At 34.0% G+C, this 27,022-nt stretch overlaps 3 protein-coding genes and 1 non-coding gene across 9 annotated transcripts in view; 2 read left to right on the top strand and 2 right to left on the bottom strand.

The window, feature by feature from the left end:
- The first annotated feature begins 854 nt into the window (after nt 1-854).
- LOC126869916 (BLOC-3 complex member HPS1) lies at nt 855-4,070 on the top strand. Of its 3 annotated transcripts, none has more exons than XM_050627107.1 (8): nt 855-1,295; nt 1,529-1,794; nt 1,908-2,377; nt 2,452-3,082; nt 3,191-3,329; nt 3,393-3,506; nt 3,574-3,659; nt 3,728-4,070. In XM_050627107.1, exons 1-8 carry the CDS (start codon nt 1,176-1,178, stop codon nt 3,903-3,905), a joined length of 2,004 nt encoding a protein of 667 aa, XP_050483064.1. In that variant the 5' UTR covers nt 855-1,175; the 3' UTR covers nt 3,906-4,070. The 3 variants fall into 3 exon arrangements, with proteins under 3 accessions (XP_050483064.1, XP_050483065.1, XP_050483063.1); XM_050627108.1 differs by having other exon boundaries at nt 2,452-3,087; nt 3,214-3,329; XM_050627106.1 differs by having other exon boundaries at nt 856-1,295; nt 3,185-3,329.
- A 511-nt stretch (nt 4,071-4,581) lies between these two features.
- On the bottom strand, nt 4,582-6,887 carry LOC126869925 (BRISC complex subunit FAM175B-like). Its single transcript, XM_050627134.1, has 7 exons — nt 6,685-6,887; nt 6,399-6,571; nt 6,156-6,246; nt 5,761-6,073; nt 5,539-5,679; nt 5,120-5,444; nt 4,582-5,051 (listed from the first exon to the last, which is right to left on the bottom strand). The coding sequence occupies exons 2-7, from the start codon at nt 6,483-6,485 to the stop codon at nt 4,611-4,613; spliced, it is 1,398 nt and encodes a 465-aa protein (XP_050483091.1). The 5' UTR covers nt 6,486-6,571; nt 6,685-6,887; the 3' UTR covers nt 4,582-4,610.
- A 486-nt stretch (nt 6,888-7,373) lies between these two features.
- Nucleotides 7,374-7,456, bottom strand: Trnal-cag (transfer RNA leucine (anticodon CAG)). The gene has a single exon. It is a non-coding gene; the product is annotated as a tRNA-Leu (tRNA).
- Nucleotides 7,457-8,156: 700 nt separating this feature from the next.
- LOC126869919 (hexokinase type 2) overlaps nt 8,157-27,022 on the top strand; it is a 35,261-nt gene continuing 16,395 nt past the window's right edge. Inside the window, exons 1-2 of one of the 4 annotated variants that reach the window (XM_050627115.1) lie at nt 8,157-8,255; nt 8,368-8,507. In XM_050627115.1, the coding sequence (XP_050483072.1) occupies nt 8,451-8,507 (57 nt within the window). In that variant the 5' untranslated portion in view covers nt 8,157-8,255; nt 8,368-8,450. Of the gene's footprint in view, nt 8,508-10,751; nt 11,131-27,022 lie in introns of those variants that run through there. The other 3 variants (XM_050627114.1, XM_050627112.1, XM_050627117.1) reach the window with 3 other exon arrangements.

Below are 27,022 nucleotides of genomic sequence, written 5' to 3'. Positions count from 1 at the left end.
ATGATGATCAGTAAGCGATTAAATAAACACGTTTTATTTAAATGAAGCAGATAGAAGTGTAGAAAAATGATGATAAAGAAAGCCGAAATAAAAGTACTGATAATGATGAGTTGACGCGAGGCATTCTTGCTCCACAAATTTCATTAGAGGTAGGGATTTTGCAATATTTTGCACCAATAGGAACGCTCGATTTTCCTATGTATGAGCGCGGGAAAATTTAACCTGATCAAATAGACAAATTGATTAAATTGATGAATAAAAAAGATATAATAATATTTAAGATAATATGTATTAACGATTATGAATAATATTATGTTCTTAATGAAAAATCGTCATGTGTTATACGAATATCTACATATCAATTATTAAATAAAATATAATGGAAAAAATAAGGTAAAAATTACTAAAATAAATCAAATGTCACCAATTAATTTTGCATCAAATGTCATTGTCTCCATTAATTGTCACAATATTACGCCTCTATTCTTTTAGGATCAGCACAAAACATAACCAAAGATTTAGAATTAATGTATAAAGCTGAACTAAATATGTAAAAATGAAGCAAACTCAAACTCTGCCTTCTATTTTTAGTTTCTGCAATTCTTTCCAAGTTCTTACAGAATATAAAATTCTATACCCCGTTTACGATTGTAGGATATCCTATTCTATAAATATCTTATTTATAATTTGATAGAAGATTCCAATTTTAACTCAAATCTATTGAATCGGCAAGTATATTAAATAGCATGTAGCATACGACACAAAAATGGTAAGGGATCAGGTGATTCCCAAAACATAGGACACAAAAGGACATCACGTGTCATATATATTTGTGATAAAACATTTGTACAGGAGTGTTCGAAATATGCGCTAGAACAGACTTCGACTAAGAGACATCTAACGTACAATCGAAAGATACGTAAAGTAGGTAATCATCAACTTCATCGCTCGTATTTTTATATCGCAAATCTAATTAAACGAGTCTTGTTATAAGTAGTCGCGCACGAACAGTGATCGAAATGACCAGGCTAGAGTACTGGGAATATTAGGCAATTACTTGTCATTTAAAAATGTTTTTGTCAATCGAATCAGCACGAATGTAAACATTAATGTATTGGTAAATATTGATTGACAGAATCGTGTAATAACAGAAGTATTTTTGATTAAATTATAAAATGAAGGGTATTTTGATCTTCGATCATTTAAACGACGTTCTTTTTACAAAATGTAATAAAAAATTCGCGAATCATATACAAAAATTAGCGAAAATTCAAGGACTAATTTTCGAAAACAAGGTAGGTCTCTACCAAATTTTGCAAGACTTTATATAGTAATTTAAATATCTCTGCTTTGAAAGTTTTTAAAGTCAAGTATATTTTATACTGTTTCAATTCCACAAATATTTTTCTGGAAAAATAAAACTATATGCTTCCAGATAAATTGCATAATACTAATATATATTATATTTACAAAGATTTTTATATTATATTATATTTACAAAGACACTACAAATTTATGTCTTGTACAGAATGTAGACAATGAGGATTCAAAATTAAATCCAAATGTCATAATTCAATTATTCGCACCTATTGTCACATCCCAACATGTAATGGCTTCTCAGTTTGGAAATTCTTACACTTCAATGAAATGTCATGATGGCACAAATATGGTGTTTGATGAATTTATGGGATATACATTCATTTACATATCTACAGATGAAGTAGAATTAATGAAAAGAACATTAGGAGTATGTGTGGCAATTGTGAGGCATGTTTGTGGACCAGATGTTGCAGTGTAAGTTTAAATATCATTTATAAAAAAAATTACTTCAAAAAATGGAAGAGTAATTCTATATAATATTATAATTAATATTAATTATATTAATATATATAATAATTTAATTCCAGATTAAAGATAAACAGACAGAAAGTCTGTTTAGTTTCATGTCTGTTAGATGCATGGGTGCATTTAAGAAACTGTGAGCAAAGTATGCTTACAGAAGCAATAGAACAGCTATCAATAAACACAGACCTGGGTGTATCAATACTAAAAGTGTTGCACGATGCCTGTGACAAATTAAAGGCACAATCTGAATTTTCCAATGTACACATCTTGATACTAGTGGAACAAAAATTTCTTTCATTATACTCCAGTAAAAATGCCCATGATTTGTACGCTTCTGATATATTGCTGATGATGCTTATGTGTTGGGTAGTTAATCAGAGAAGGAAAGGGGATACCCAATCTGCAATAAGTGACAACAATGATGATTGTACTGATATTCTTCTACCTGAAAACAGTTCGTCTAAAGAGGAACAGATAACTTTTGGATCGAAGCTTTCAAATCCTACTTCAGAAGATATTTCAGATTTGTTTAGTATGGTCTTTACTGCTATAAGATGTTTACATAATTTCATTGTTATTATGTACTAATATGTTACTTCGTTATAGGAGGATCAAGAGAATCTTCCATCAATGAAGGACTTTATTTGTCATTGCTGGATGATGATTTATACAGTAATTTAATTTTACTTGGAACCGAACATGATTACACTACTAACGCAGTTCATATTTTTGAATTAGCAGATGGTATCAATCTTATCATGATAGTAGAAGTGGCTAATCTTGCCACATCATCAGGATTGTACGATAGTTTCCATTATATGAATATTATAAATGGTTTGCAACTTCAAAGAGATATTGACGAATTAAGACCCGCATTTGAAAATTTCGACTTAGCAATGAAAAAAGCTTTGGATGGAATTAAGAAAAATAGAGCTAACGTCAGTAATGATGTTGATATGTGTCAAAGAAGACTGCAAACAAAGTGGGAATTTGTCCGAAAAAAATATATGGATCTATTAAGATCTAGAGATCCGGAATCCATTCTTCAAATTGAATCAAATATGTCAGGTTTCATGGATAATTTAAAAGAATTATATCGATTAATGTGTTTCGACAAAAGCTTCTTAAAGCAGGGCGTTGATGTACTTACGACAGTAGGAAAACTCGTTCGTCAAAAGCTGAATGATTTTAGCGATTTCCTTAAAGTAAAAGCACTCAAGAACTTTACTCTTGGATCATATCCTTTCATAATTATATCTTCATATATTTGTATTATCTTTTTATTTTTCCTTATAAGTTAGATAAAAAAAATATACATCCTTAATGCCATATAATCTACGAGAACTTCCCTAACCATCAACAAATATTTAGAAGAGTTTCCAGGCCTTGTGCACTTCATCTATATAGATAGAGTCACCCATAGACTGATTGCTCCAACACTGGATTTCACAAACCCTGAAACTCTTACTCTTACAACAAAAAAGGTAATTTGTTAGAAGTTCAAATAAAATTAACGTACATAGAGTAGTTAAGAATTGTTTTTATAGATATGGAACATGGTTAAACAAAGTAGAATTCATTTGGAAGAAGGACATTTATCAGTTATGTGGAAGGATACAACATTTAATTATGCTTACTTCTTGTGGTTCGAAGACAGTTCTGTAAGTAAATAATTTTAAGGCAACAAAACATTGCTACCTTAAATATATTGTTATATAATATTTTCAGGGATCGCCAGTGAAATGTAAAGTTTATTTGAATCATGTGTTGAAAACTTTTCCAGTACCCGGTATATTTTGTGGCGATTATTATAGGTTTGTACTAACGGTACTGAAATATTTGTCTTGTGAATTCTTACTTGACTTATTTTATAATTTCGTAGAAAACTAGCGGAGACGTGTTTCCCTAAACTGTCTCCCAATAAAATCAGAATTTATGAGCTTTATTGTGTTCATCTCGGTTTGGCAACATCGTCGTGTGTATTAGAACATTCAAGAAGACTTGCGGCTACGATATGGGAGGTTACAGGTGTTCCAAATAATCCGGCTGACATACTGTAATAATATTTCTTTAAAATATTTATATACAGATAGAGGTTCTGCGCTTATGCGCGTTACATTACAATTATTATTTAAAAAAAGAGAAATATTTATGGAATTTTTAATTATTTACAAGTACTTAATATATGTATTAATTTGTTATTTATAAAAGATGATGATGCAAAATATTTGTATTTATTTTATACATCAAATACTTAATGTAATGGCACAATTTAAAAAAATGTACAAAAAAACAACATGTGCTGTATACTTTTTTCTCAATTTCACAATTAATTTAAGAGCATAGAGCATTGCAAATATTTGAGATATATTGGATATATTATTAAAATAGAACAAAAAAGTGGTAATGCGAATGAGAACATTTTTTTAATATAGAACATCCAGAAAAACGCATATTAAAAACTATTCAGTACTTCAGTCTATGATGCCTCTCCACTTTATAATGCACAGATTCGATACTATGAACACGACACAATACCGTTTTATATATCTCTGTAAGATTAAGATTTTCTAGAAATAGACCAGTCTGCATATAATACAAACATGATCAGTTCATGTTATATTTATATTTTAAAATATATATTTACATTGCGTGTAGCATAAGCGCTCTAAAATCTTGGTTGATTTGTTTTTTTAGAAATTGTTCTACAAATAGAGCGTTATAAAGCTTTTGGAGTGAATTAAAAATAAGGAAACGATTTTTATTTAATGATTATTAGTTGTATCCGATTTACGTACACTGTCTACTTTTTTCTTCGTAATCTGATTGTAAGACATTTGAAGGGAAGTATTTTGCACACTGTTTGCCTCAGATGATTCTGGGCCTGAAGTCCTTCTAGCTTTTTTCAGTCCTATGTAGTCTTGTAGCAATTTACCTCTGCCCCTTCCAAAACCACTTACGTTCGTTTCACCTCTACAGATCGATTCTTTCACGATTTCTGATTCTACATTAGAAAAACGCCTGTTCTTACTTGATACATTTTCTGTGACATTAACTTTTATTTCTGAAACGGAATTTATAGGCGGTGGGTCTTGACTCGGACTGTTCATTATACTTGTGGTCGACCTCTTCGATTTATCTTGATCAACATTTTGTTCAGTACATGTTGCTGAATTCTTCGGTTTATGAGCAGTCATTATTTTAGTCTAAAACAAAGTAATAGTAAATTTGCGAAAATATACAGAAAACAGTTTGGTTGTTATAATATACGTACAGGTGCAGTAGAATGGTCCTTTATTGTACGAGATTCTTGACAAGTATCATCTAAAGGTTCAATTCTGGATGGAGATGTTTTCCCTGATTTCTGTCTTGCGTCCGTAAATTCATCTTTTTCAGACTCATAGGAATCAGTTACATTATTTGAATTACCATTAACTTTTGTCTTTTTGATAAGCATGAATTCCTTAACTTGCCTTTCAAGCTCTGCTACTTCAAGATCAGACTTACATAAGTCTGGTATTAATTGACTCAAATGCTCTTCAGCTGCTTTTTGTATAGTAATAGCAGATTCAACAGCAGACGTCTTGGTTAAGTCCAAACTAAAAATAAATAATTTCAAACGACGATGTGGAATATTTTCCTATGATGCAAAAAATCAAAATCATATTTTTATAAGATCATATTCAAACTTACTTTAAAGAGTCTATAAACTTAGTAAATACATCTGGCATATCAGATGATTTTTTGGTAGGAGTAGGTTTATAATCTGAACCTTCATGTGCAAATGAATTACTTCCTAAGTTACTTATTCGTAAAGGAACTGGTTCAAATGTCCTATAATAATCAAATTATTTATAAAAACAAAACTCTTAAAAAATAGCATTGTACAAAAATTATTGTAGTTAGAAAACATACCATTTTTTTTGTCTTAAAAAGACATGTTTAAATTTGTATGTTCCCTTTTCACTACTCGTTGAGGAACTTAATAAACATGTAACAAAAAATTCTTCTTTGCAACCATTTTCATTGGAAAAATATGACGAGAATTCTTTATGCAATAATTTGTCCCTAAATGTAGGTATCAATGCTATATCTCTTCTGAAGTGGAACCAACCTATCACTTGTTTACTCTTATCACGTAAAAAGTCCCTTAACTTTTCCTTATTAATTTTGCCAATAGAGTTGTGTAAGGAATCTGGTAATGGACAAGTTACAACAGCCTCAATATCTAAAAATGTCAAAATATTTTACTATAGGACAAAGAAAAATGTTTAAGTCACTGAGATAAAACAGCTATTGAATATACTTACTACTGTATATTTTCACTGTTTCTACTTGATTGTATAAATCTGTGTCCGTTTTCCTAACAAATTCAAGTGTTTCTCCTAGCAAAAAGCCCATCTAGAATACGGAGAATTCAATGTTTTCAATTTCCTCGTTCATTAGCTTAGATTATTTTGAGGTTAAGACGCTATATTTCATAATCTAAATGCGAATCATCATGTTAAATGATAAGGCATTATTGGCGATAATGTAAGAAAACATTTTTTTACCTGGGTCCCACTGCTACGAACATTTTCATAAAACAATAATGATAGAGCGGGACCTGAAATTGTAATGAGAAAATCACTATCCGCCATGTTGACAATTAACTGTTATCCGTTTTACAATTTTGCTTGCACTTTCTATCGTTACGTTTCCTCGTTATGTCGCATAACATGTGTATCTGTAATAATAATAATAATAATAATAATAATTCACGTTATTCGTTTATTGCGATAGCTGAGTTATTGAGATAGTAGAAATCCAACAAGATTTGATAACAACGATATATCTTACGATCGTCAGTTTACGCGTCGGTATTAAAATAGTCTTACAATGTTTATATTTACTATATGTCACTATCAACTCTGTACTGCAATATTTATATAATTATTGTTTATATGCATAAGTAGGAGTGGAATAATTTATAAGTATCTATAAACACGCTGGAGCAAAGCTTCAAGTTACAAATCACGATCGAAACAGCGGATCATTCGATCAGAATGGACTAAAGATTGAAACAGATGAATCCTATATTTTAGATCTGAAATGTTTCAATTATTCATACATTCATCTATTTTTATCTCATACCTTTGTCAAAAATGAAATTTACACACGTATATATAACATCATATTTTAACATTTCTACGTTAAAAGTAAAATCTATGCATACAATCATGCATATGCGTCATGCTAATACAATTTGCACGTAACCGGAAATTGCAGGAAGCCTCAGACATAACAGGAAAACGAGAATATCAGTTTAAACATCCAAACTTTGAAATAAAAATATCTTTCTCAGTGATTTTTACCTTTTCAACAAACTATTAATTTCCCCCGAATATACATATAATAAAATAATACGTAATATTTAACTTGTAATTTTTTAATTGATTTTATTTTGTCTGAAAAATAAGTAAAAATAAAGTTTTTTTTGTCAAATTTTATAACATTTAATCGCGAATGTAGGTGTATAAAAGAGATTTTGTCAGAAGTGGGATTCGAACCCACGCCCACAGAGTGGACTGCGACCTGAACGCAGCGCCTTAGACCGCTCGGCCATCCTGACATTTTTGATTAACTAATTTTAAAATAAAATATTAAACAGTGATAATAATTGTTAAAAATAATCGTCATTTAAAAATGAAAAATTGGCCGATCAAGAACAGTAAATCTATTCGAAGTACTTTTTCTTTTATCACGTTTGTGTTTTTATGTCACCAAATACGATATTTTTTAAAGACGTGATAATTAATGGCGAGACAGGAAACTTTCATGAGATAAACGTTTATAACTCGAATCTATTTTGATTATATCTTATGTCTGAATATTTAAATATAAATTGCCACAACGTTATGCCCTGGGTTTCTTATAAAACTTTATGAATGAATGATTATCTCTATGTTTAAAAATCTTTGGACCTATCTTTTAGTCATTAAGTCGATTAAGTAAGCAAGAAATATAAAATCAACTTTGATTATATATCATTACAACCGAGTTGATTATAAAATTATAAAAGAATGATATCTTTATGAATCGAAAAGCACGTGTAACTCATATTTGTAAAATGTTGTCTTGCATTAGTAATCGTAAAATTCTTAATCCATCTCTTTTAATAGTTCAAATAATTAACATTCTATCGTTCTATCGTTTATCTAACTATTTCTTGCATCATATACATAAACCGAAAGAAATTCCCTTAGTAAATAATTACGACTTAAAGAGCATAGGGGCATTCGTTGTCCGTCGAAGTATCGGCGCTCGCTCGCGCGTCCCGCCTCTCCCAAAATACACCCGGTTCGCACGCGAGTCGCTTGTATTTCTAGACGCGATGTAGATTTCGATGTAGGACTCGTGGATCGCGTGATGTAAGTCTTTAGTGATCTCTAAAGAGGCGTCGAGATTGCCTCTCTGTTGACTTGGACTCTCTCTCTCTGTTTCCGTGCCTTTCGTCGACCCATTCTCTTCGAATTTTCAAAGAGGAGGATACAATTTCTTCTTCTCTCGTCCCATTATCATCGTGATCGTGATCGTCGTTGTCGTTGACTTAGTGACGCCGGATCATGACGGAGGAAAAACCGGGTGACCTTAACTGGAGTCAAGAGCAGATCGATCAGAAGGTGAGTTGATTTAGTTCGTCCATCCTGGTTTGTGACCTTGAATTTCTTCCATCGTTGCGTAAGTGGCCGAATACTGCGCGAAAAAGCTCGCTAATTGTACGAGTCGACCGGTAACTTGAACCACCATGGAAAATAAATCGAGGGAATGGGACTTGTTAACCTCTTGGAAAAATTAATAATTCCCTGTAACCGGAATTTTGCTTCCTTCTGAGCAAACGATATGGATTACGGTCGTATCGTTCTGTAAATATAAAATATAGATAAATACCGATAACTATCTTTTATTTAAATTTCTGCAGGAAAGAATGTATTAGGGTCAGAAGAAGATTAGCTTTTATTTCTTAATTCTGTTCTTGTTTCGGATAAATTTCATTTGGATAAAGTTGTTAAAAAAAAAAAAATTCAACGATAACCAGTATTTGTACGATATTGAGAAAATTCGAGCAAATTTGTTTTAGGCGGTTAGGTAATAGCGATTGTTTCAAATTTGACGACATAAATATAAATGTGAATATCAAGTATAAATAAATGCATGTGAGCTCATATACAGGTTCGCAATGACGAAAGGGTTAAGAAAACCTTCGTTTTCCGTAAAATAGGACGCGGTGACGATTCAATAATTGATCGCGATGCCGAGAATGCCCACGTTTGGAGGCTATCGATTACGAAACAATCGTGTTTTCGCGTCCCTTTTGGCGACCGCGATTATAATCCATAATATGAACGGATTATAATATAATTATGATCCATTTGCAAACTAGAAATCAACGAAAACTTCCCTTTCGTCCCAACAGAGAAAAATATCTAACTACGAATTCTTCTCTAAAATTAAATAAAAATAAAAAATCTCGTCGCTAGACAAAAATTCCAACTACGATTTCTTTTCGTAAGAAGAGCAGAAATCACAGCTTCCAACTGAATATCATTCGTCATAATGCATTTGGGATTTAAAGTCATCATCCCTAATTCACCCCGTAGGTAGACGGTGCAAATAACGATGCTATTATATTGGAGACGAGTTCATTGAAAACGATCGTGGTGAGGATGCGGGTCAGTAAGCCGAGATGAAAATTGGCGATGTATCACGCGTGCTCTGTATCGTACATTCTCTAAAAATCACATTCTTAATGATTGCACTAGCGATGTCACATGTGGTGGCCATCAGGGCCTTCGAAATCGATCATCCGTAATTCTTATGACCTCGTGCCACCGTGTCGAAGAACTCCGTTATTTATTCTCTTCTTCTTATACCGTCATCGTCTGCCGTGTATCTATATGTAACGACGCGACATTTAGAAACACTTATACCTACTCTATACCTTATACTCTATTTTCTTTCATCGGATTTTTCCATAACGACTTTATTTCTTTGCATTTGAAATGAACATAAAATATATTCATAGACGTATATTTGATTATCTGGTTGGATCTGAAATATTATGACTTCTTTGTTTCAAGAAGATTTAGTGGAAAATGTTGTAGGAATATTCTACGAAAATCATATCTCCGAATAAAAATATTTTCATGAAATAATCGTGCGTAGCCCCTTACGAACGTCGATCTACCAACTCTCGGTAGTCAATTTTTCCCATCGATCTACGCAACAATTAATCTTCTTCTTAGGCACCTTGCAACCCTAAGCATCGATCAGAACATATCCTCGACTCTTTCGGCGCTAACAGATTCGTTACTGTAATCATGTCCGAACAGAATTTCTAATTTCATCCGTAGACTTATAATGCATTAATTTATCAGAAAGTAAGATTTATCAGAAAATTCATCATAATTATTTTTCATTATGTAGCAAAGTCTAATCCTTTCCATAGATAAACTGAAGAAAAATTCACCAGTTAGGTGTTTGATCATAGAAATCTGTTCAGATCGCGATATCTATGCAATAATTTCAAACTTTCCGAAAAATACGCAATACGCAAATACTTTCCTTCGCAATACGAATTCTACGAAAATGAAAAATTCCATCATCTTCGTTGGTAGAATTGAAGAATGCATGTCGAGGCATTAATCGCAGAAACGCAAGGAAATCGCATTATCCTTGCAACGACATAAAGCTCGGTGAGTAAAATTCAGGGCGAGAATCAGGCATAACGATGACTGTTATTGATCGCACATCCCCCGTTGAAACGTTCGAATTTCGGATGGCGGTGCGCCTTGACCGTGGAAAACTTCCGCTCACGCGCAATGGAGTCCGCACGCGGCCGCCTTTCTTCGCGGACGAAAGAACCTGGACTACGGCGTTGATACGTTATCTGACGCGTTTCCCGATTCTATCCATGTGCCGCGAGACAAGGATCGGCCAACGATTAGTCAAACGTAGATTGCGTCAGGAGGAACAGGTGTCCAACGAGTTTCATCTTGATCGAGAGGTAAAACCGGATCAGTGGGTCAAGGCTGTTGACATGAAGACGAAAAACAGGTCGCTGTTCAGCAGGATGTGCAAGTGCTACGGCAGGAAGTCGGAGTCGCGCGCGCGAGTACACCAGACGGAGGACGAGTCGACCGTGGTACCGAAACTGTCCGACGAGGTAACCATTTCTCGTGTTCCGGGATCTGCAGATTTCGAATAACGTGAATTATGTTGTGCAAACGTACGCGGACTAAATATGTACGTATCTGGATTTTCTTCAGCTTTGGTATTTTATTAGTAACTAGGATAGCAATCGAAACATCGACACCTCTAACGTAACGTCAGCCTTTGATCGATACATCTGTTGGATATTAGGGGTTGAAGTAGAAAGTTAAATTAGCAAAACCGAAAGTGAAAATACAGGTGCGCTTATTTCGTTTCATCCTTTGTTCTTTTATCGGAGACGAATCGGGGGAAGTACGATATTCAATACCGTACGTTTTGTCTTTTTCTTTGATCGATGATATAAGGACTGTTTAAATCGGAAATTGCACTGTTAAGTTAACTGCGTGTCTTTGTTTCATTTATGTTCGATTATTAATTATTTATACAAGTAGAGAGGGTGCCGCGCAGCTCAGTGTGCAAACTTTGCCAGTGTGTTCAACAAGTAAAAACAAGACAAAAATGTCATGTAACGAAAAGTGCACAAATGTTTGATTAAAACGTTGTAACAAAAGTACGAAAGCTAGATATGCTTATACGAATTTACGATTTGAAACGCCATCCGCCTTTATCAATGCGAAGTTGATATCGCTGTGCCGTTGAATTTATCGTAAACCGAAATTCATGGCGATTTCGTCGCGTTTCTTTTTCGCGCAATCTCGTCTTGTTGAATGACAAGAATAAAAATGAAACGAAAGACCGTAGCGTACGTTTGCCATCGTGCACGAAAACAATAAACGTACGTACGACGTATGCATCAATATATCTCATGAACGTTACGTATCCTGTCTTATATTAGACTAAACTACGAAAAAGAATATTGACGTACACATGGCATTTCATATTTTTCTCGTAACTTTTTAATGACGCATTTATGTACTCTTCGCTGCATGATATTTTAATCCTACTTTTACCTAGCCAGGACACACTGGCATTGTTTATACGCTAAAGTGCAGCACATCCTGTCCATCTAATTTTCTATAATGTTTTGGTAATTTGAGAAAGAGTTACGTAGATCAAATACAATTATATTACGATGATGTAGCGCGGTTCTTGTTTAGAATTAATTTACGATGCACTGTATCGAGTATCGCGTCGTGCCAAAACTTCGCGTCGTAATAGGGGAAGAAGTAGTGCGGTGAACCTTGAAACTCTTTATTTAAACAAAATCACATTGGCAGTGGAATCGTACTGCAATAGTTGTACATTGTCGTTACGTAGTTCAAATCTGATTTATTCTCGTCACAGATAGAGATTTAAGAAGTTCCATGTCAAGTACTGTATTGATATCGACGATTCATCTATAGACGATAATCTCTCTTTTATTTCAAACGTAAAAGTGACGATAAGTAACAATCGTTGCTTAAATCGAAATTCTTGCAATTGAAAAGGCGTTGAAGTACTTTAACGTTTCAATCTGATTAATTTAATCTATATATGTAGTATATTTTCGTGACTTTCTTAATCTACATTAATATCGTCAGGAAGATTGGTCTCATTTAGAAATTTCTACATCTCTGATTCGATATCTTCTCTCAAGTAAAATGTCTTCAGCTGCGAAATAGAAAAAAAAAACAGCTTTACCGTATTATTAGCGTTAATAAACGATCTTTTTCAAGTTTCAACGCATCTATCAACATGTTTGTCCTGAATTTTACAGACTGCGCGATATTAATTAAACTTTGTCCAGAAAAGATAAAAGTCTATAATCAGCACAATCTGAATAAAGTTCGATTAAAAATAACGCAATCCTCCTAATATTCTTATCGCGTCTCGAATAACAAAACGGAAAATTTAGAATTTGACGCCATTATCGTCTGATTATCATCTTTAGAATTCCTCGCTTTCGAATAAAATTGATTTTATGATATCGCGTCGTTATGTAAAAACTGGCAAAGCTTCTACTTTCTTTAAAATATAATATCGTGACTTTAGACTAGACATTGGTATTCGTGTAGTTCTTATCGATCTCGACGAACTTCAGTTTCTTTCGAAAGTGTTGTTTTATTAAAAATGTCCAATTATAATCATTGGTAAATCGATCGAATTTCTTTTGATACGTTATGGAGCACGGATACGTTCCGGGGGAGAATTTGGTAAACTACAAGATCTTGATTCGAGAAATATTTTTGGGGCGAAAAGTCGATGAGAAAAGATTGATATTACTGTGGGTTTTCAGCCAGTAACCGTGGTCGTTCGCAGACCATGTTGCAAGCAGCACAACGAAGAGGAAATGTGCGTGCCAGCGATCTCTAAAAAGGCAATTAAGTAATTTCAATCCTTCTTTGCAACCAATTTCCAATTTTCGACGTGTTTTTATACTTGCGATTCTATCTTAATTGCTTCGTTGAAATCAAACAAGCAAACAAACAAACAAAAATTGAAAAGAGATAGAGACGACGAAAGGTATTAGTGGAGAAATTTTATTTTCGTTTGATTAACGATAGATCAATTTTTCCAGAGACGTTAAATCTGATAGATCAAAGACACTGATTTTTAGGATTTTCATTACTCTGACCTTTTCATCTGTACCTTCTCGATATTACGATCTGAACTTTCTCGCAACTTCATGACGCTATGATTACGGCGTTTCGTATCTATCTTTCAAATATGAAAAATTTTTATTGATTTTCGTGTCAATTTTGCTCAAGATGATTTTCACGCGGAAAGTTTCTTAGTTGTTCTCTTCCACTGCAAAGGAAAATGGCCTGCACTCGTACTACATGCGTTTTGCAAGACCCAACGCTCAAATCTGTGAGTCGCTATAGAAAGCTTCATATTTTTTAAAATAGCTAGAGTTAATTTCATCCGAACGTGCTACCTTTCAAACATAAGCTACCTTTCTTTCAGATTTGACAGATTTATCGATACTGTTTAATTTTATAAATTCGATTTCAATTTCCTCTATGTGCCCTCTTCTAACAGAATACACAGTTTTATTTACAAACTAATCCTTCTTAAATCTTCAAGACTGTTTTGACATTATATAAAAACACACTTGTCTATTATCAAACAAGGTCTATAATTCATACGATAGCGAACACACTGTCAACGACTATGGCAGGATATGCAAATAACTCGGTACGTGACACTGGAAAATGGAGGATCGAATGTTACATAAGCATCGAAATGGTAATGTGGTGGTACGGTCTAGCAAATTATCGGAGGTTTCATAGGAAAAAAAGGAGACTCGAAGGAGGAGGAAGGAAACCGACAGAAATAGAAAAAGAAACGAGAGTTTTACTGTAACAGCGAGTTCGTTATCGCAAAAATAAGACCTTCCTGTTCGACGCCAATAATTAGCATTAGGAAGATAAGAGTAATTCTATCGTGTCTCGTAAGCAGATTAGAAATTCTATGGTATCAATTATTCTAAACAAGTACGGCTCATTTTTATGCTACGGAAGATTCTATTTAATTTATTCATTCGTTGCGAATTTGATAGTAAAGTGGTGAAGCATATGACACATGCGATATCTTATTTTTCTGAAAATAATCTTCTGCAAGTAGTTCGTTGTTTGTTATTTAGAATTAGAATAATAAATCTATGGAACGAAACGAAAACAAATTATTTAACGTACTGTTTGGACTGCATACATATAAATCATCTTCCAATACTAACGCAAAGCATATCGTTCTTTTATCTTTTAGGAACGCTATTAATTTTTAAATTTAACTCGGACTAAACTAAAACTAAACTAGTTTTTTTAAACATAAAATATCATTTTAATCTCATTTTTATCGTTTCGAAGGAACGTCGTTAACAGTGAGCGTAGTTCTTCAAACAGCTAAATTTCAAGGATTAATTGCTCAAACGAAGGTCGAATTGATTTACTCCATTCACATTTTCTAGATCACGGAACACGTGAATGCCTAATGTTAGTCTTACGATTCAGTAAAAGATACTAATCTTTCGTTTAATTTACGATCCAAGTTTCATTATTTTCGTATTTCTATTTTCACGTTCTTTCATACGCGACAATAAAATATCGCGATAATTGCTAGTTCGAAAGAGCGACTTACACGGCTGTTCATCAATATTTTACAAAAAGAGAACATGTTTATTGCGATACATCGGTATTAAGGAAATGACGATAATTACTTAGAAGTGTGATCTCCTCGCCGATTTCGATGTCCTTAAAATATGTTGTCAATGTCATCGCTTTGGATAACTTTTCCCTTTTTATTTATTATTTAACAAATAATATTTTCCTACATAACTTCCTTCCAGATAGCTATTAACAATTTCCTAGATAAATAATCATGCGTAGTAGTACGTGATGATACGACAAACTGAATATTTAAATTATGATCGATGATATTCCATTTGTTATGAATAGACGAAAACATTATCACGAACAAGTCTGGTATTCTCTGTGTACTACTGGGAAAATTTCCTCGTAAAAAAATTAATTCATCGCTGCTCGATCTGTGAAACCTTGTATCGCAAATCATTTACAATTCTCTTTCTTAATTTAATCGTAAGATTAGAAAATTTTCCTCATGCGAGAGAGAATTGCTCGGTTATGCGAAATTTCTCATTAGCTACGTGTTTTTATATTTTTTATTGTACATTCGTGGTTTCAAAAATTCCATACTATCGGAAAGTTGTCAGATATCCGAAGGAGTAACTTTACAACCATCATTCATCGTTATATACTTATTTTATTGGTGTCATAATTCCACATAGAGATACCGCACAATATAGATCAAAGTAGATTTAAAGAGAAGAGCTGTTAATCTTAGTGACTTGTTTTGAAACTTATAGCAGTCGTAAATTAATTTACTTGCCTGTAGATATATTTTTTACGAAGCAAAAAGATAAATATGTGAATGATCCAAGTACCACGGTTGCGTTTCCTTTTGACACCGTAGTTTCGTAAATAGTGTTGAAGATATCCACGTATCGAGGGTTCAACGCTCTTTTGGTATTTAAGAATTTCACCAAGAGAAATGACGAATGGATTTCACGTCCAACTTTCGATTAAGCGTTCACTTCCAAACGCAATTTTCACTGCCGCGTTTTATGTATTTTTGAAGACTCATACGTATTTAATACCAAACTTTGGTCGATCATATTTGTTCTATTTAAATTTTTAGTCTACTTACCGATTGGTTATATATAATATGTTCTCAACGTTATCATTTTAAACAACTTTTCCTTACACGTATATAGGGTGGTCGGTTTTATTTTTCCAATTATAAGCAAAAGTATGTTTGCTTCCGTATGTGTACTGCTATTCTATTGTACAGTTAAGAAGTGTGTCTTACGCTAACCAAATATGCTTGTAACAAGTTATCTGAGTATTTTCCTTCCATTATCAACGTCACTGAATTTAAATCACTCATTTATACCGCTATCCTATCAGTAGCCGAAACCTATCCACTCCTTTTCATTTGGAATTCCGTGAGCGGAATATTCGTTATTTTTTCCATTTCTTACGCGTCACTATGACATACTTTTCTGTATAGCTCGGATATTAAAGCCGACTAGACTACGTATGGCGACCGAACATACTTTTGCGCCTAACTCGAAAATTAAAATCAACCACCCTATATATGTATAAGAAAAAGTTGTTCACAATGATGTCCTTGACAAGATATTTCAAGGGCATCGAAATCGACGAGGTGGCGACTATCCGGCAACTCGGCCACACCTCTTAATTGCATTGAATTTTAATAAGTCATCCAGCAATCTCTACACAATTTTTAATACAATTTAATCGGAATATCTTTGGGAATAGCATTCAATTGACTGCTGCGTATGTCTGGTCGAAAAATCTAGTAATTCTAAATAGTTGTGTACGCGCGAGGAGACGTCAAAGACAAAGCAATGATGTTTAACCAGCATGGAACAGGATTGACGCGCTGTTGCATAATGACGACACAAAACGATACTCATGTGCAACGCGATACTCGATCCATGTAATACGTCGGCCAGGTTTACGTTTTAGTCGCAACGTTTTCTTCCAATTCGTACTACGAACTGTAATGCATAGCATCTTACTTCGATCTTCTCCTTCTTCTACTCGATTTCACGAGACTGATAAAACCCAAAATAGAAACAAGGAAAACTAATTTAACAAAAAAATAGCAAACCATTCCGAAACCTAAATTTGGTTTCGAAAAAATGAATCGCGATGAAAAGGATATTCGTTTCGATAATTGTTTCGAGTTGACGAAGTTCGATAATCGAAGATTCGGACCGAGGAATAACGAATTATGTTAATCCACAGTTTTAGTCCGATGTTTGTCTATTATGATCGATGGTTTCCAGTTTATTGGACTTTGATTGACTACAATAACGTTCCATTGGAAAATGTGTTCGATTGCGTAATTCCTAAGCAGATTGCTTGTTATCTCTTTCTCTGCTGCTTGAACAATGCCGCATTGGAAATTACGGAATGTACGCGCGGGTTGCACTCGCAAATATCTGTTTTACGATTGTTATTGTGTGAGCAGGTTTGTCCTACCGTTTGGTTTTTAAAAGTACGCGCGATTATAAATAAATGTTATTAAACTCGTTTAGAACGCGTGTCTAGGAATTTATGTAGATTTAGATCGAGGTACTCGGAATTTACATAGACATAGACACTTGTTTATCTCTGTGCCAGTTTAGTTCATATATTGGAAAGAATCAATTGATCTTATTATACGATGCGCCATCTCAACGTCTGCTAGACGAGTGAGTCATCGCTGATGATTCATTTTTCAAAACTAAACTAAAATCATACAGATAGACCGTAGACGTTTACGCAATTTCACGTTTTTATCGACGTAATCGAACAGCGCTCGTAGAAAACACTGTAAGCGCCAGAATTGAAAAATTTCGATGTTTTATTGGAAAATGGTCTGCATACCGACAAGAATGTTGTGATATAGGATTTAAGTGCCATTTTCCTTTCCAAATATTATTGCTAATAGATGATGTCACGATGTTGCCCCTATAGAAAACAAAATACCTGTACGAACAAACATTAGTTGACTGTTTTCTGGCTTTTGTCTATGCAATGTATCTGAATGAATGGAACATCCAGCTTTCTTTACAATTAACAGGTGGCACGTGCAAGGTTTTCTACGGATATACTTTCGTTTTTCATGGATTTGCACTATATCGATACATAAATTTTCTGTTCATACTGAAAAACTTGTTTCTTGGCACTTACGGTGCTGTTTTCTACGAGCACTATTCAATTAACGAAATACACCTATTAAACATTATACTGGGTGACCTAAATATATTCTTCTATATTATGTTCGTTCTCCAGGTTTTTACTCAAACTTCTTATAAATATAAAAATATCCACGGTCGATTTACAACAATAAATAAAGTAAGATTATCCCTGTATCCGTAACTTTAATTTCAATTATTAGTAAATATTAATACAATTTATTATTGAGAAGTATTATGACGAATACTTTGACAAATGATCGCCTAACTAATCGATGCGTAAATTAAATCGCCATGGTCGAGCTACGTTTAAACGTTGCAATCTTCTATTTAAATCTCCGATCGGCATTATTACGGATCGGTTCCATCTAGAAAGCGTCAGACGACATTGAACAATGTTTATTCTTACTATGATTTCGAGATGCAACTTAAGCAGGGGCAACTTGACTCTTGTTAACCCTCTGCAGGCGATAAACGATACGGATATATACTGTGCGGCAATCTTAACGATAATTTGAAAATTATTATACATAGAATATTATTACGAAAGGAATAGATGGAGCAAAAGCGGGAACACGCAAAAAATGTGATTTAGATAATATTGGGAATTAGAAGAGGAATTGTTGATAAAATCGTAATCATTGTTGCGATAAAATTTAAAAGGCCAGGTTAAAAATAAAAATCGTTATTGGCATCGTCATCGCCTCGTGGCGTAAACAACTTTTCATTAAAATTAATCCTCGCGTTTTTGTTACGGCTTATTAGAGATTAATTCAGTGATTTTAGAGACGTGAGCAGGAAATTTGTATCAAAGTTATTTACGTTGGATTACTTCCAGGCACTTTATACCATATCGGTATATCATTATAAAAGAAAGTTATAACGTTATAACGTTATTATATAATGCAGCGAAGTTCTTTATGCCGCATTTGCGCATGTAGGTCGTTAATCTAATGATTAATGATCTTAATGTTTAAAAAATAACCTAATAATTCACCATAAAATCAGAAAAGAAATTCTCCTTTAATAACGCAAAATTTCTCATACGTAATGAAGATTCTGACAATTCATTCGCATTCGATCATACATCGGACGGACACGCATTGAATCTAATTAAATTCATTGAACTCGTCAGCTGCACGTTGAACGTCGCATACTTAAGAAACACGCATGCGTTGAGTGTCTTTTATTGAATGAATACATTGGATCGCGAACGTTTCAATTGTACGTATGAGCTACGGACGACGGTCTGTTCGAACGTCATCTGGATTAGAGACGTGGAACTGGAAATTTTTAATTGCTACATCTAATTGTCCGTTTCAGTAAGTCGTAGGAGAAGAATTCCTCCACAATTATACACAGATCGTAGACTATGAACGCACATGCATTTATGGCAAATTGTAATGGTGCAAGATCGTAAAGGATCAGAATGCGCGTAGCACGCAGAGATAAATAAAATAAAGTGTATTCGTATTACGGAGTTATGTAAGAAATGAAACTTCGAATAATTGCTTATTGCAGGGCAATAAGTCTCAAGTGATAAAAAAATTCGAGATTTCTTGGAACTTTGAGAACCAAAGATTCATTTATCTTTAAATATTCCTCGAGATTTCCAAGAATTTCAAGTATCAAAATATGTTGGAAGAGATTCGCCAAAGAGATTTGCCACGCAACTAGACAAAGTTACAGTGTGAAACAATGGGGTCTTTGTCCTAAGATGGCAATCAGAAAACCAATGCTTAAGCGTATTTACGTTCCGCTTGCGAGTAGATTGACAAGCGTTCACATTATCATCGATAATATAAGGATATAAATATAAGAACAAAGATGATGCTTCTCGCGATCTTGCGGTAAATTTCCATCGAAAGTTGGATTTTAAAACGACGAAAGAAAGCGCGAGAATACAATCCGCTGGAACACATTTCCGTGTTATTCGGGTATTTATCAGTTTCGCGTTAGAAAATTAGAAAATCGAAGGATTGAGAAAAATGGAAGATGGAAGAAATTAAAAATGTAGAACTCACGTTTTAAAGATACAATGTTTCTGGAAAGATCAACAAATTTATCGTAGTGCAGTTCCTCGTTTACTCGAACGTTTACTAGAAAATGTCTGACTAATTTTTTGCATCTAAAATTAAGGGGAACTCAACAAATATTCTCACGTATAATTGTTTTGTCGACTCGAGCTGATTTACGATAAGTGACGAAATATACATATGTGTGATTTAGCCAATGTCTAATCATTTGCGATTAAGATAACAATCTGTTTAACGACGAAATATTTTTCTATCGTCTTGTTTTCCTCTCTGGCATAAAATATTTAATTTACGTAAGACGTAATTGAAGCGATTGAATATTGAACTCGGCTGGTGTAACTAGCAATTACGTAATTTTATTTAACACTGTCCGATTATTTCTTGTTCCAATCTTCGGGCCTCATCTTAATTAATTTTATTAGCCAAAATACCGATGTCTCTTATCGATTCCGCGATTATTGCTAGTAGGAAAATTGTACACGATTTATTTCAAGGAGATAAAACGAAAGTATATGTTACATTTTTGTTGGAATATTCGTTCATTTTTTGAGAAAAAGGTAAATTGTTCTTTTCTAATTTTTTGCTCTTTAACATAGTAAGAAATACATGTTCATGAGCATTCTGTAAGTTTACACATAATGGACGTTTGTTAGTAAAATTCGTTTCTTTCTATTCTTTTTTTTTCTTTTTTTACGTGACAGATAGTTTTATTATTTACGAGAAAATAAAGAGACATCAGGGTCGAGGACGTATTTAAAACAAAATTTACTAAGATGTGTACTATTTGCGTGTATTCTTATATAACGCTTCCTACATTTTCTCTGCCTCGAAGATCACTCGATGACAAGTACAAGGAGAATTACAGTGTTCTGTTTTTTAGACATCGCCGAAATAACACGTGACTTCATAATTCTTTAATTTTCATGATTTTATCTCCGATGAATTTATTTTACAAATTTCACGAGTTTCAAATTTCGTTAAAATTACATAACGACAAGTATTCATTTTTTATGTAAAAACATTTTTATCGGATATTAATGGTAAACAGTGATACGAACGATTGAAATTAATATAAAATAATATATTCGTATATGATTCGATACACATACTGGATAAATTTGAAAAGTTGCGAAATTTCAAATAAACTTATCCCTTTAATTTATCAGTTAATCTCTGAGTAATCAGGTTTCACAATTGCCGATGTATCGAGTTTATAATTAAATTTCATTTTATAATCTTTTTGAAACACGTTGTATATAATATCTTTCACGTACGAATCACAATGCATCTAAAGAGGTAGAAGCCTTCGTTTCATGGGTCAGACGTGTTTCAAAAGAGAAAATGCTCACATAGTTCCAAGGAGATGATTACGTGAGCCTGAACACGTACGTATGAAGTTCGAGTCAGGGCCACCGATAAAATTCGTGCAAATCCTCGCCACGACCTCGCCCCATTCATCTTTCTATTCATTTCCGATATATACATACGATCGTTTAAAAATAAAACAAGCTACCGCAACTGGTTTTTACGCGACTAGGCGCCTCTTACTCGACTTTTTTTATTTTATTAAAATCGGCAAAATATCGATCGAGTCTATCCTTTATCGGAATATAAAAATGTTCTCAACAATGAACACGCTATTTCACACTTGTTCTTCTAGAAAACGATTAAATTATTCTCTGAATTTCATTTCGTGACCACTGAATCGCTAGCATTGCTTAAGATACATACCTCGAAAATCGATCTATCCTTATTCATGCACGTTACGTTCTTCGTAAGGTGACGAACGATTCCTCGTCGATTATTATTATTATTGACAGTCAAGAAGCATGAAATTCCTAAGCAATGTATCGATCGATAAGAGGACGTTACCGTAGATCCACGAGGTGTTTCTTTAGGCGTGACTATCGCCGCTTCCTCTTTCGCATCGGCGCAACGCGACGATTTCAGCGCTTATCACGTGTGACACGCTGGTTTCAAGATTAATTTTCGTGGAACACCTCGTAGAACGCGAATGAATTGCCGCGTCGCGGCATTTTTCTGTCGTTGTATTCGTAGCGATTGTAATTATTAAAAAACTCGATGAGAACGTGGAGAAACCTTAGAACTTCAGCAACTTCGTCCGGTTAAAGAAGATAAAAAATTAAACGGCGCGTAAAAAATTAGACAAACGTGCGAGAATTCGAGGATATGCGACTCATAGGTAGGAAAATTGGAATTTCGAACAGTCTTTGGATAAGGAAAGGATCCTGCAGGGAACTAGCTCAGCGTGTAGTTGAATGCTCACGTATGCAAAGAGAAAACGAAGATGCGTGAGAGCACACACGTTTTAGTTGACTGATCACATTCTTCCGTCGATGACGAAACCTCCGTTCATACAATGCACGAATTCCCTGCGGTTTAATTATCGGGAAACTGGTATTCCCGTGTCGGCTGTTATTTGTCAAATTAGCGTCAATAGCGTAAATAATTACGGCAATATCGGGTTGCTACCGGGAAAAATGTATAATTAAGCAATGCGATCAGAAAGACTTTTGTTTCTATGTTGCCATCATTTTTATTATTTATTTTATTTATTTATTCTTCACCTATACACCGTATGTGTTTGTGTATTTATTTCTAACATATGAACCATTATACAACTAGTACTTAAAATATAAACGATGTAGCCATTAAAATGGGTAATTAATTGTTTAGATGGCTTGAAAAATAGATCGAAAATTGCAGTGATTACTCAACAAAATATTTAAAAAATTACTATTCGCTATTATTAAGTAGCAAAGAGCTTGGAAAATATAAAATAATATAAAAATAAGGTAATTATTTAGAAAGCTACCAGCATCTTGGATTTCGATGATTTTTTACGTGTTATCGGGCTGATGATTCTCTACAGGTAGAATTCGCTGTTGTGCTACCGACAGTTTTTCGCAAATATCTCGAACGCTAAAAGAGTCCGACGATAACACACAAAGGAAAAAATTGTTCGAAATATTGATTTCTACAATGTATTAAAAGATCATGGAAATCCAAGGTGGTGGCAAGTTTCTAAATAATTACGGAAAATAAACAGGCTAGGAAGGCAAAGAAGATTTGGTAATCCTTTTAATTTCTAATTTTTGAAAAGAAATTTTAAGGCGATATAGAAGACAACGTGATTAAATGTTATTTTTGAAAAGTAGATATAGTCATAGTTTATTTCGCAATTTCGTTTCTATCTAATTTTAGTCGATAATTAAATTCGAAATTGAACTTAATTGAAACACCCAAAGAAAGGTGTGGTCTTGTTTCTTTTGTTTGAGGATAAACGATACCATTGGTTTGTCCTCTGCATTATCGAAGTTATCTTTATTGATATTGCGTGCAAAGAAGAAATTACGGGTATTACACGAAAGCATCAGCGTTTTATCTCTTTTATCGTAAAAGAAATTATTTCTGGACGATTAAAAGCTATGGCAACTTAACGACGTGACTTTTTCGTCTCTCTTGATCGCAATACGATATTTGCAAATCCGTTTCTGGTCGTAAATTTGAAGATATCGTGCCCATATAGCAATCTTTATCCGTGATACAATTGTTGTGAAATTGCGGTGTGCGTTTGGGATAACTTTTTCTCGTCGACAAAGGCTGTCTGTTCGTTCCTTTCTTTCGAAGAATCTTCGTAATTAATGTGGAATTTAATCCAGTTTTGATTTCACCTGGATCTTTGTTCTGTGCTTGTATGAAATTTTTTGTCATATTTCCTATCCACCGACTTGCGAATTATTAGAAAAATTTATACGGCGCTGTGAATAGTTATAGACTCAAACGCATTTTCTGCATTATTTGTTCAATGTTTCTAAGAAACCGCAGATCATGTTTGAATATGTTAAGTGAAATTGTTTTTGTAAAGTGTAAATTGAACGCTATAGGATATCAGGAGATGTTACTTGACATTTATCGACAATTATTACATTTCATAACCGAAATAGAAGATAAAAAAAAAAACAAGTTTTCAACAAGACAATGCTCTTATTCATACAGTCGCTAAGTATAAAAATGTGGTATCAAGATTTCGGAATGGAATTATTATCATGACCAGTATTCAGTCCTAATCCGCTTACGATCGAAAAGCTGCGAGGAATTCTAGCCAGAAAAATTTACGATCAAAAGAACCCACTTACGAAGGACGTCGTCGAACTCAAAAAAAGGATAAAAAAAGAAAGAATGAAATCTGCGAAAACGAATATTGAAAACGAAAGTTTAAATAAGTTAGAGGATAGTGTACCTAACAGATTAATGGAGGCAATAAAAAATAAAATTCACTAAACGCTGAATGAAAACTTCACAATATTATATTATTATATTTATATCATTATATAATTAGTTATAATTAATTAATTATTTATGTAATTAGTTCGTAGTTGTTCACGGCCGAGAACGTAATTTTGGAAGAGAATTTAATTTTTTTTAGACTTCGAAAGAAGAAGATTTTTGTCGTATCTTCAGTTTTATTTTACATTGTAACACGAGAAACCTAAAAACAGTGTAGAGTTTATAACTATCCATAGTATTGTATTTTTATAAATACGAATAAAGAAATGGGATTAAAACCAAAATTTTCTTCAGCTGCTAGAAATCACGACTGTTTTTTTTTTTTTTTTTACGTTTTTATGTGTTCTTGCATAATTATGCGCAGTTTATACACTTTTGTATCTTCAAAATTTCTCGCAAATTATCAGATCTTTGGCTTTGATCGTCAAATATGAATCGTTCACAAAGGATAAAACCTAACAAACACGAAGATGGTACCCCGTTGGGGGTAGCCACCCACATGATAATCAAACTGCCAAAAAATTCTACCAAATGTCCAAATCGGACAAATTGTGAATGTAAACAACTAAATAATAAAAAAAAAAAATATGAATCGTAGCTTTTTCCTGGCATGACAAACTTCGTTTCTCGTTTTACCTGACACGATACGTTCCCTAACAATTATTTAGTTGTCGTTGGAAATCAATGATTCGTGGAAATCGGAATATATTTAGAAAGCACGTGAAAACGCGGCGGACCGCCATTGAAAAGTCTCGTGTACTCACGGAAAGGCAACGTCTTACGTTCCCTAAAAGAAGAATGTCACGCCGATGACGTCAAACAAAAGAGGGATCGACTGTACGAGCCCTCGCAGTCGACCAATGGCACGTTCGTTCCCTCGATGAAACCAGCTGACTGTTGCGTTGCGTCACCCCTGAAAGCCTCGAAGTTTCAGGCTTGAACGAACACACGCGTGACTATACTTAAGCGCGCGTGTTTCGATGGAACGTGAGAGACTGCACGATGTTTTTCAGCCGATGGCATAGCCGAACGATTCTCTTACCGATCACATACGAGTTTTACAGATGCAATTAATATCACGTGCTTGTAAAATTGAATAAAACCCAAAGTTTGTACGTTTCGAGGGTTGAAACAAATACGTAATTTGAGACTTTTGTGTGTATACTAGCAGCCTTTTAGCTTACAATTCATTCCGTTTCATCGACAAGAACGCGTGTTAATCTTTAACGAAGGATAATTTTTAATAGGATAATTATCTCCGAGCTCGCTATTGATCTTCTTATTTTCATTTCTTGTCTTAGATTGGAGTCCCCGAATGTATATGCCATGCTCTCAAAATATACCGAGGCCCCTATAACGTTCTATTTTAAAAGATGTTGATGTTCGAACTCTCCCTTTCTTACCGCCCAAATGAATTTATAGCGCGTCTCGCCTTTATATTCGTATAAGAAAAATAGGCACGAGATCCTAAAACCGTCATTAGCAAGCTTTATTCGTATTCCCATAAACTATCATATATTTCTGAGGATTAATTGGAATTTTCAAAAGTCAATGTTACAGACACGCGTGATAGGAAATTTAGATATGGAGTCGCGATTTCGGAATTCGACGGTAGAATTGTTCACGACCATTGGCTTTCGCGTTGTTTGCCAACATTGCGCAACTGTATCTCACTAGACCTGGTTCCGTTTATGCGGAAGCTTCTTTTGGCGCGCAATTATTCGAGTAGCGACTTTTTCTCGCTGAAACGGAGGCTCGAGGGATCAAGAAAACCGGTTTGAATGAAAGGAAACGTTTAAAGAACACGAATCTTCTGTGAAAAGATATTCTAGTTAAGAATGAACATTTTAAAAGCATCCTCGCGAGTCTCTTCCGGAATAGCGAAACATTATCTAGAATGGCTTGTTTTGGTACTTTGTGTCTTCTTGTGAGAAATTTTATCGAACGGGAAAATGAAAATCAACTTGCAAAAATCTCAGGAATTTTTTGAATTCAATGATAAGATACGTTGATACGAAATATCGATAAGAATAAGAATTATGTACATAAAAATTGTGTCGATTCTTAGTATCGGTAAACTGTGTGAAGCAACTCAAGTAGGTGAACAATATCCGTTTGTAACAAAGCAAAGATTCGTTACTTAGCGGTTTTCTACAATGAGTTTACTTCGATTAATTACTTCGTGTGTCTGAAAACGATATCGTAAATGTTGAAGTGGTCACCACTTCTAAGAAAACTCTACATCTGGTCTTTTTCGTTCTCTCAAGTACCGAAGCCATCGACAGCGTGTAGACAATAGACTGGGACGAAGGCAGGCCATAGACAGTGGACAGGCGACGATGGCTTTGAGGTTTTCAGTTATAGAGTAAAACTGCTAGCGTGCGGATTTTTTCCTCTGTTCATACATCTA

The sequence above is a fragment of the Bombus huntii genome, chromosome 10 (assembly GCF_024542735.1).
Source record: "Bombus huntii isolate Logan2020A chromosome 10, iyBomHunt1.1, whole genome shotgun sequence".
Classification (NCBI taxonomy): Eukaryota; Metazoa; Arthropoda; class Insecta; order Hymenoptera; family Apidae; genus Bombus; species Bombus huntii.
The sequence above is the reverse complement of the archived record's forward strand: the minus strand, read 5'-3'. Positions and strand labels throughout refer to the sequence as shown.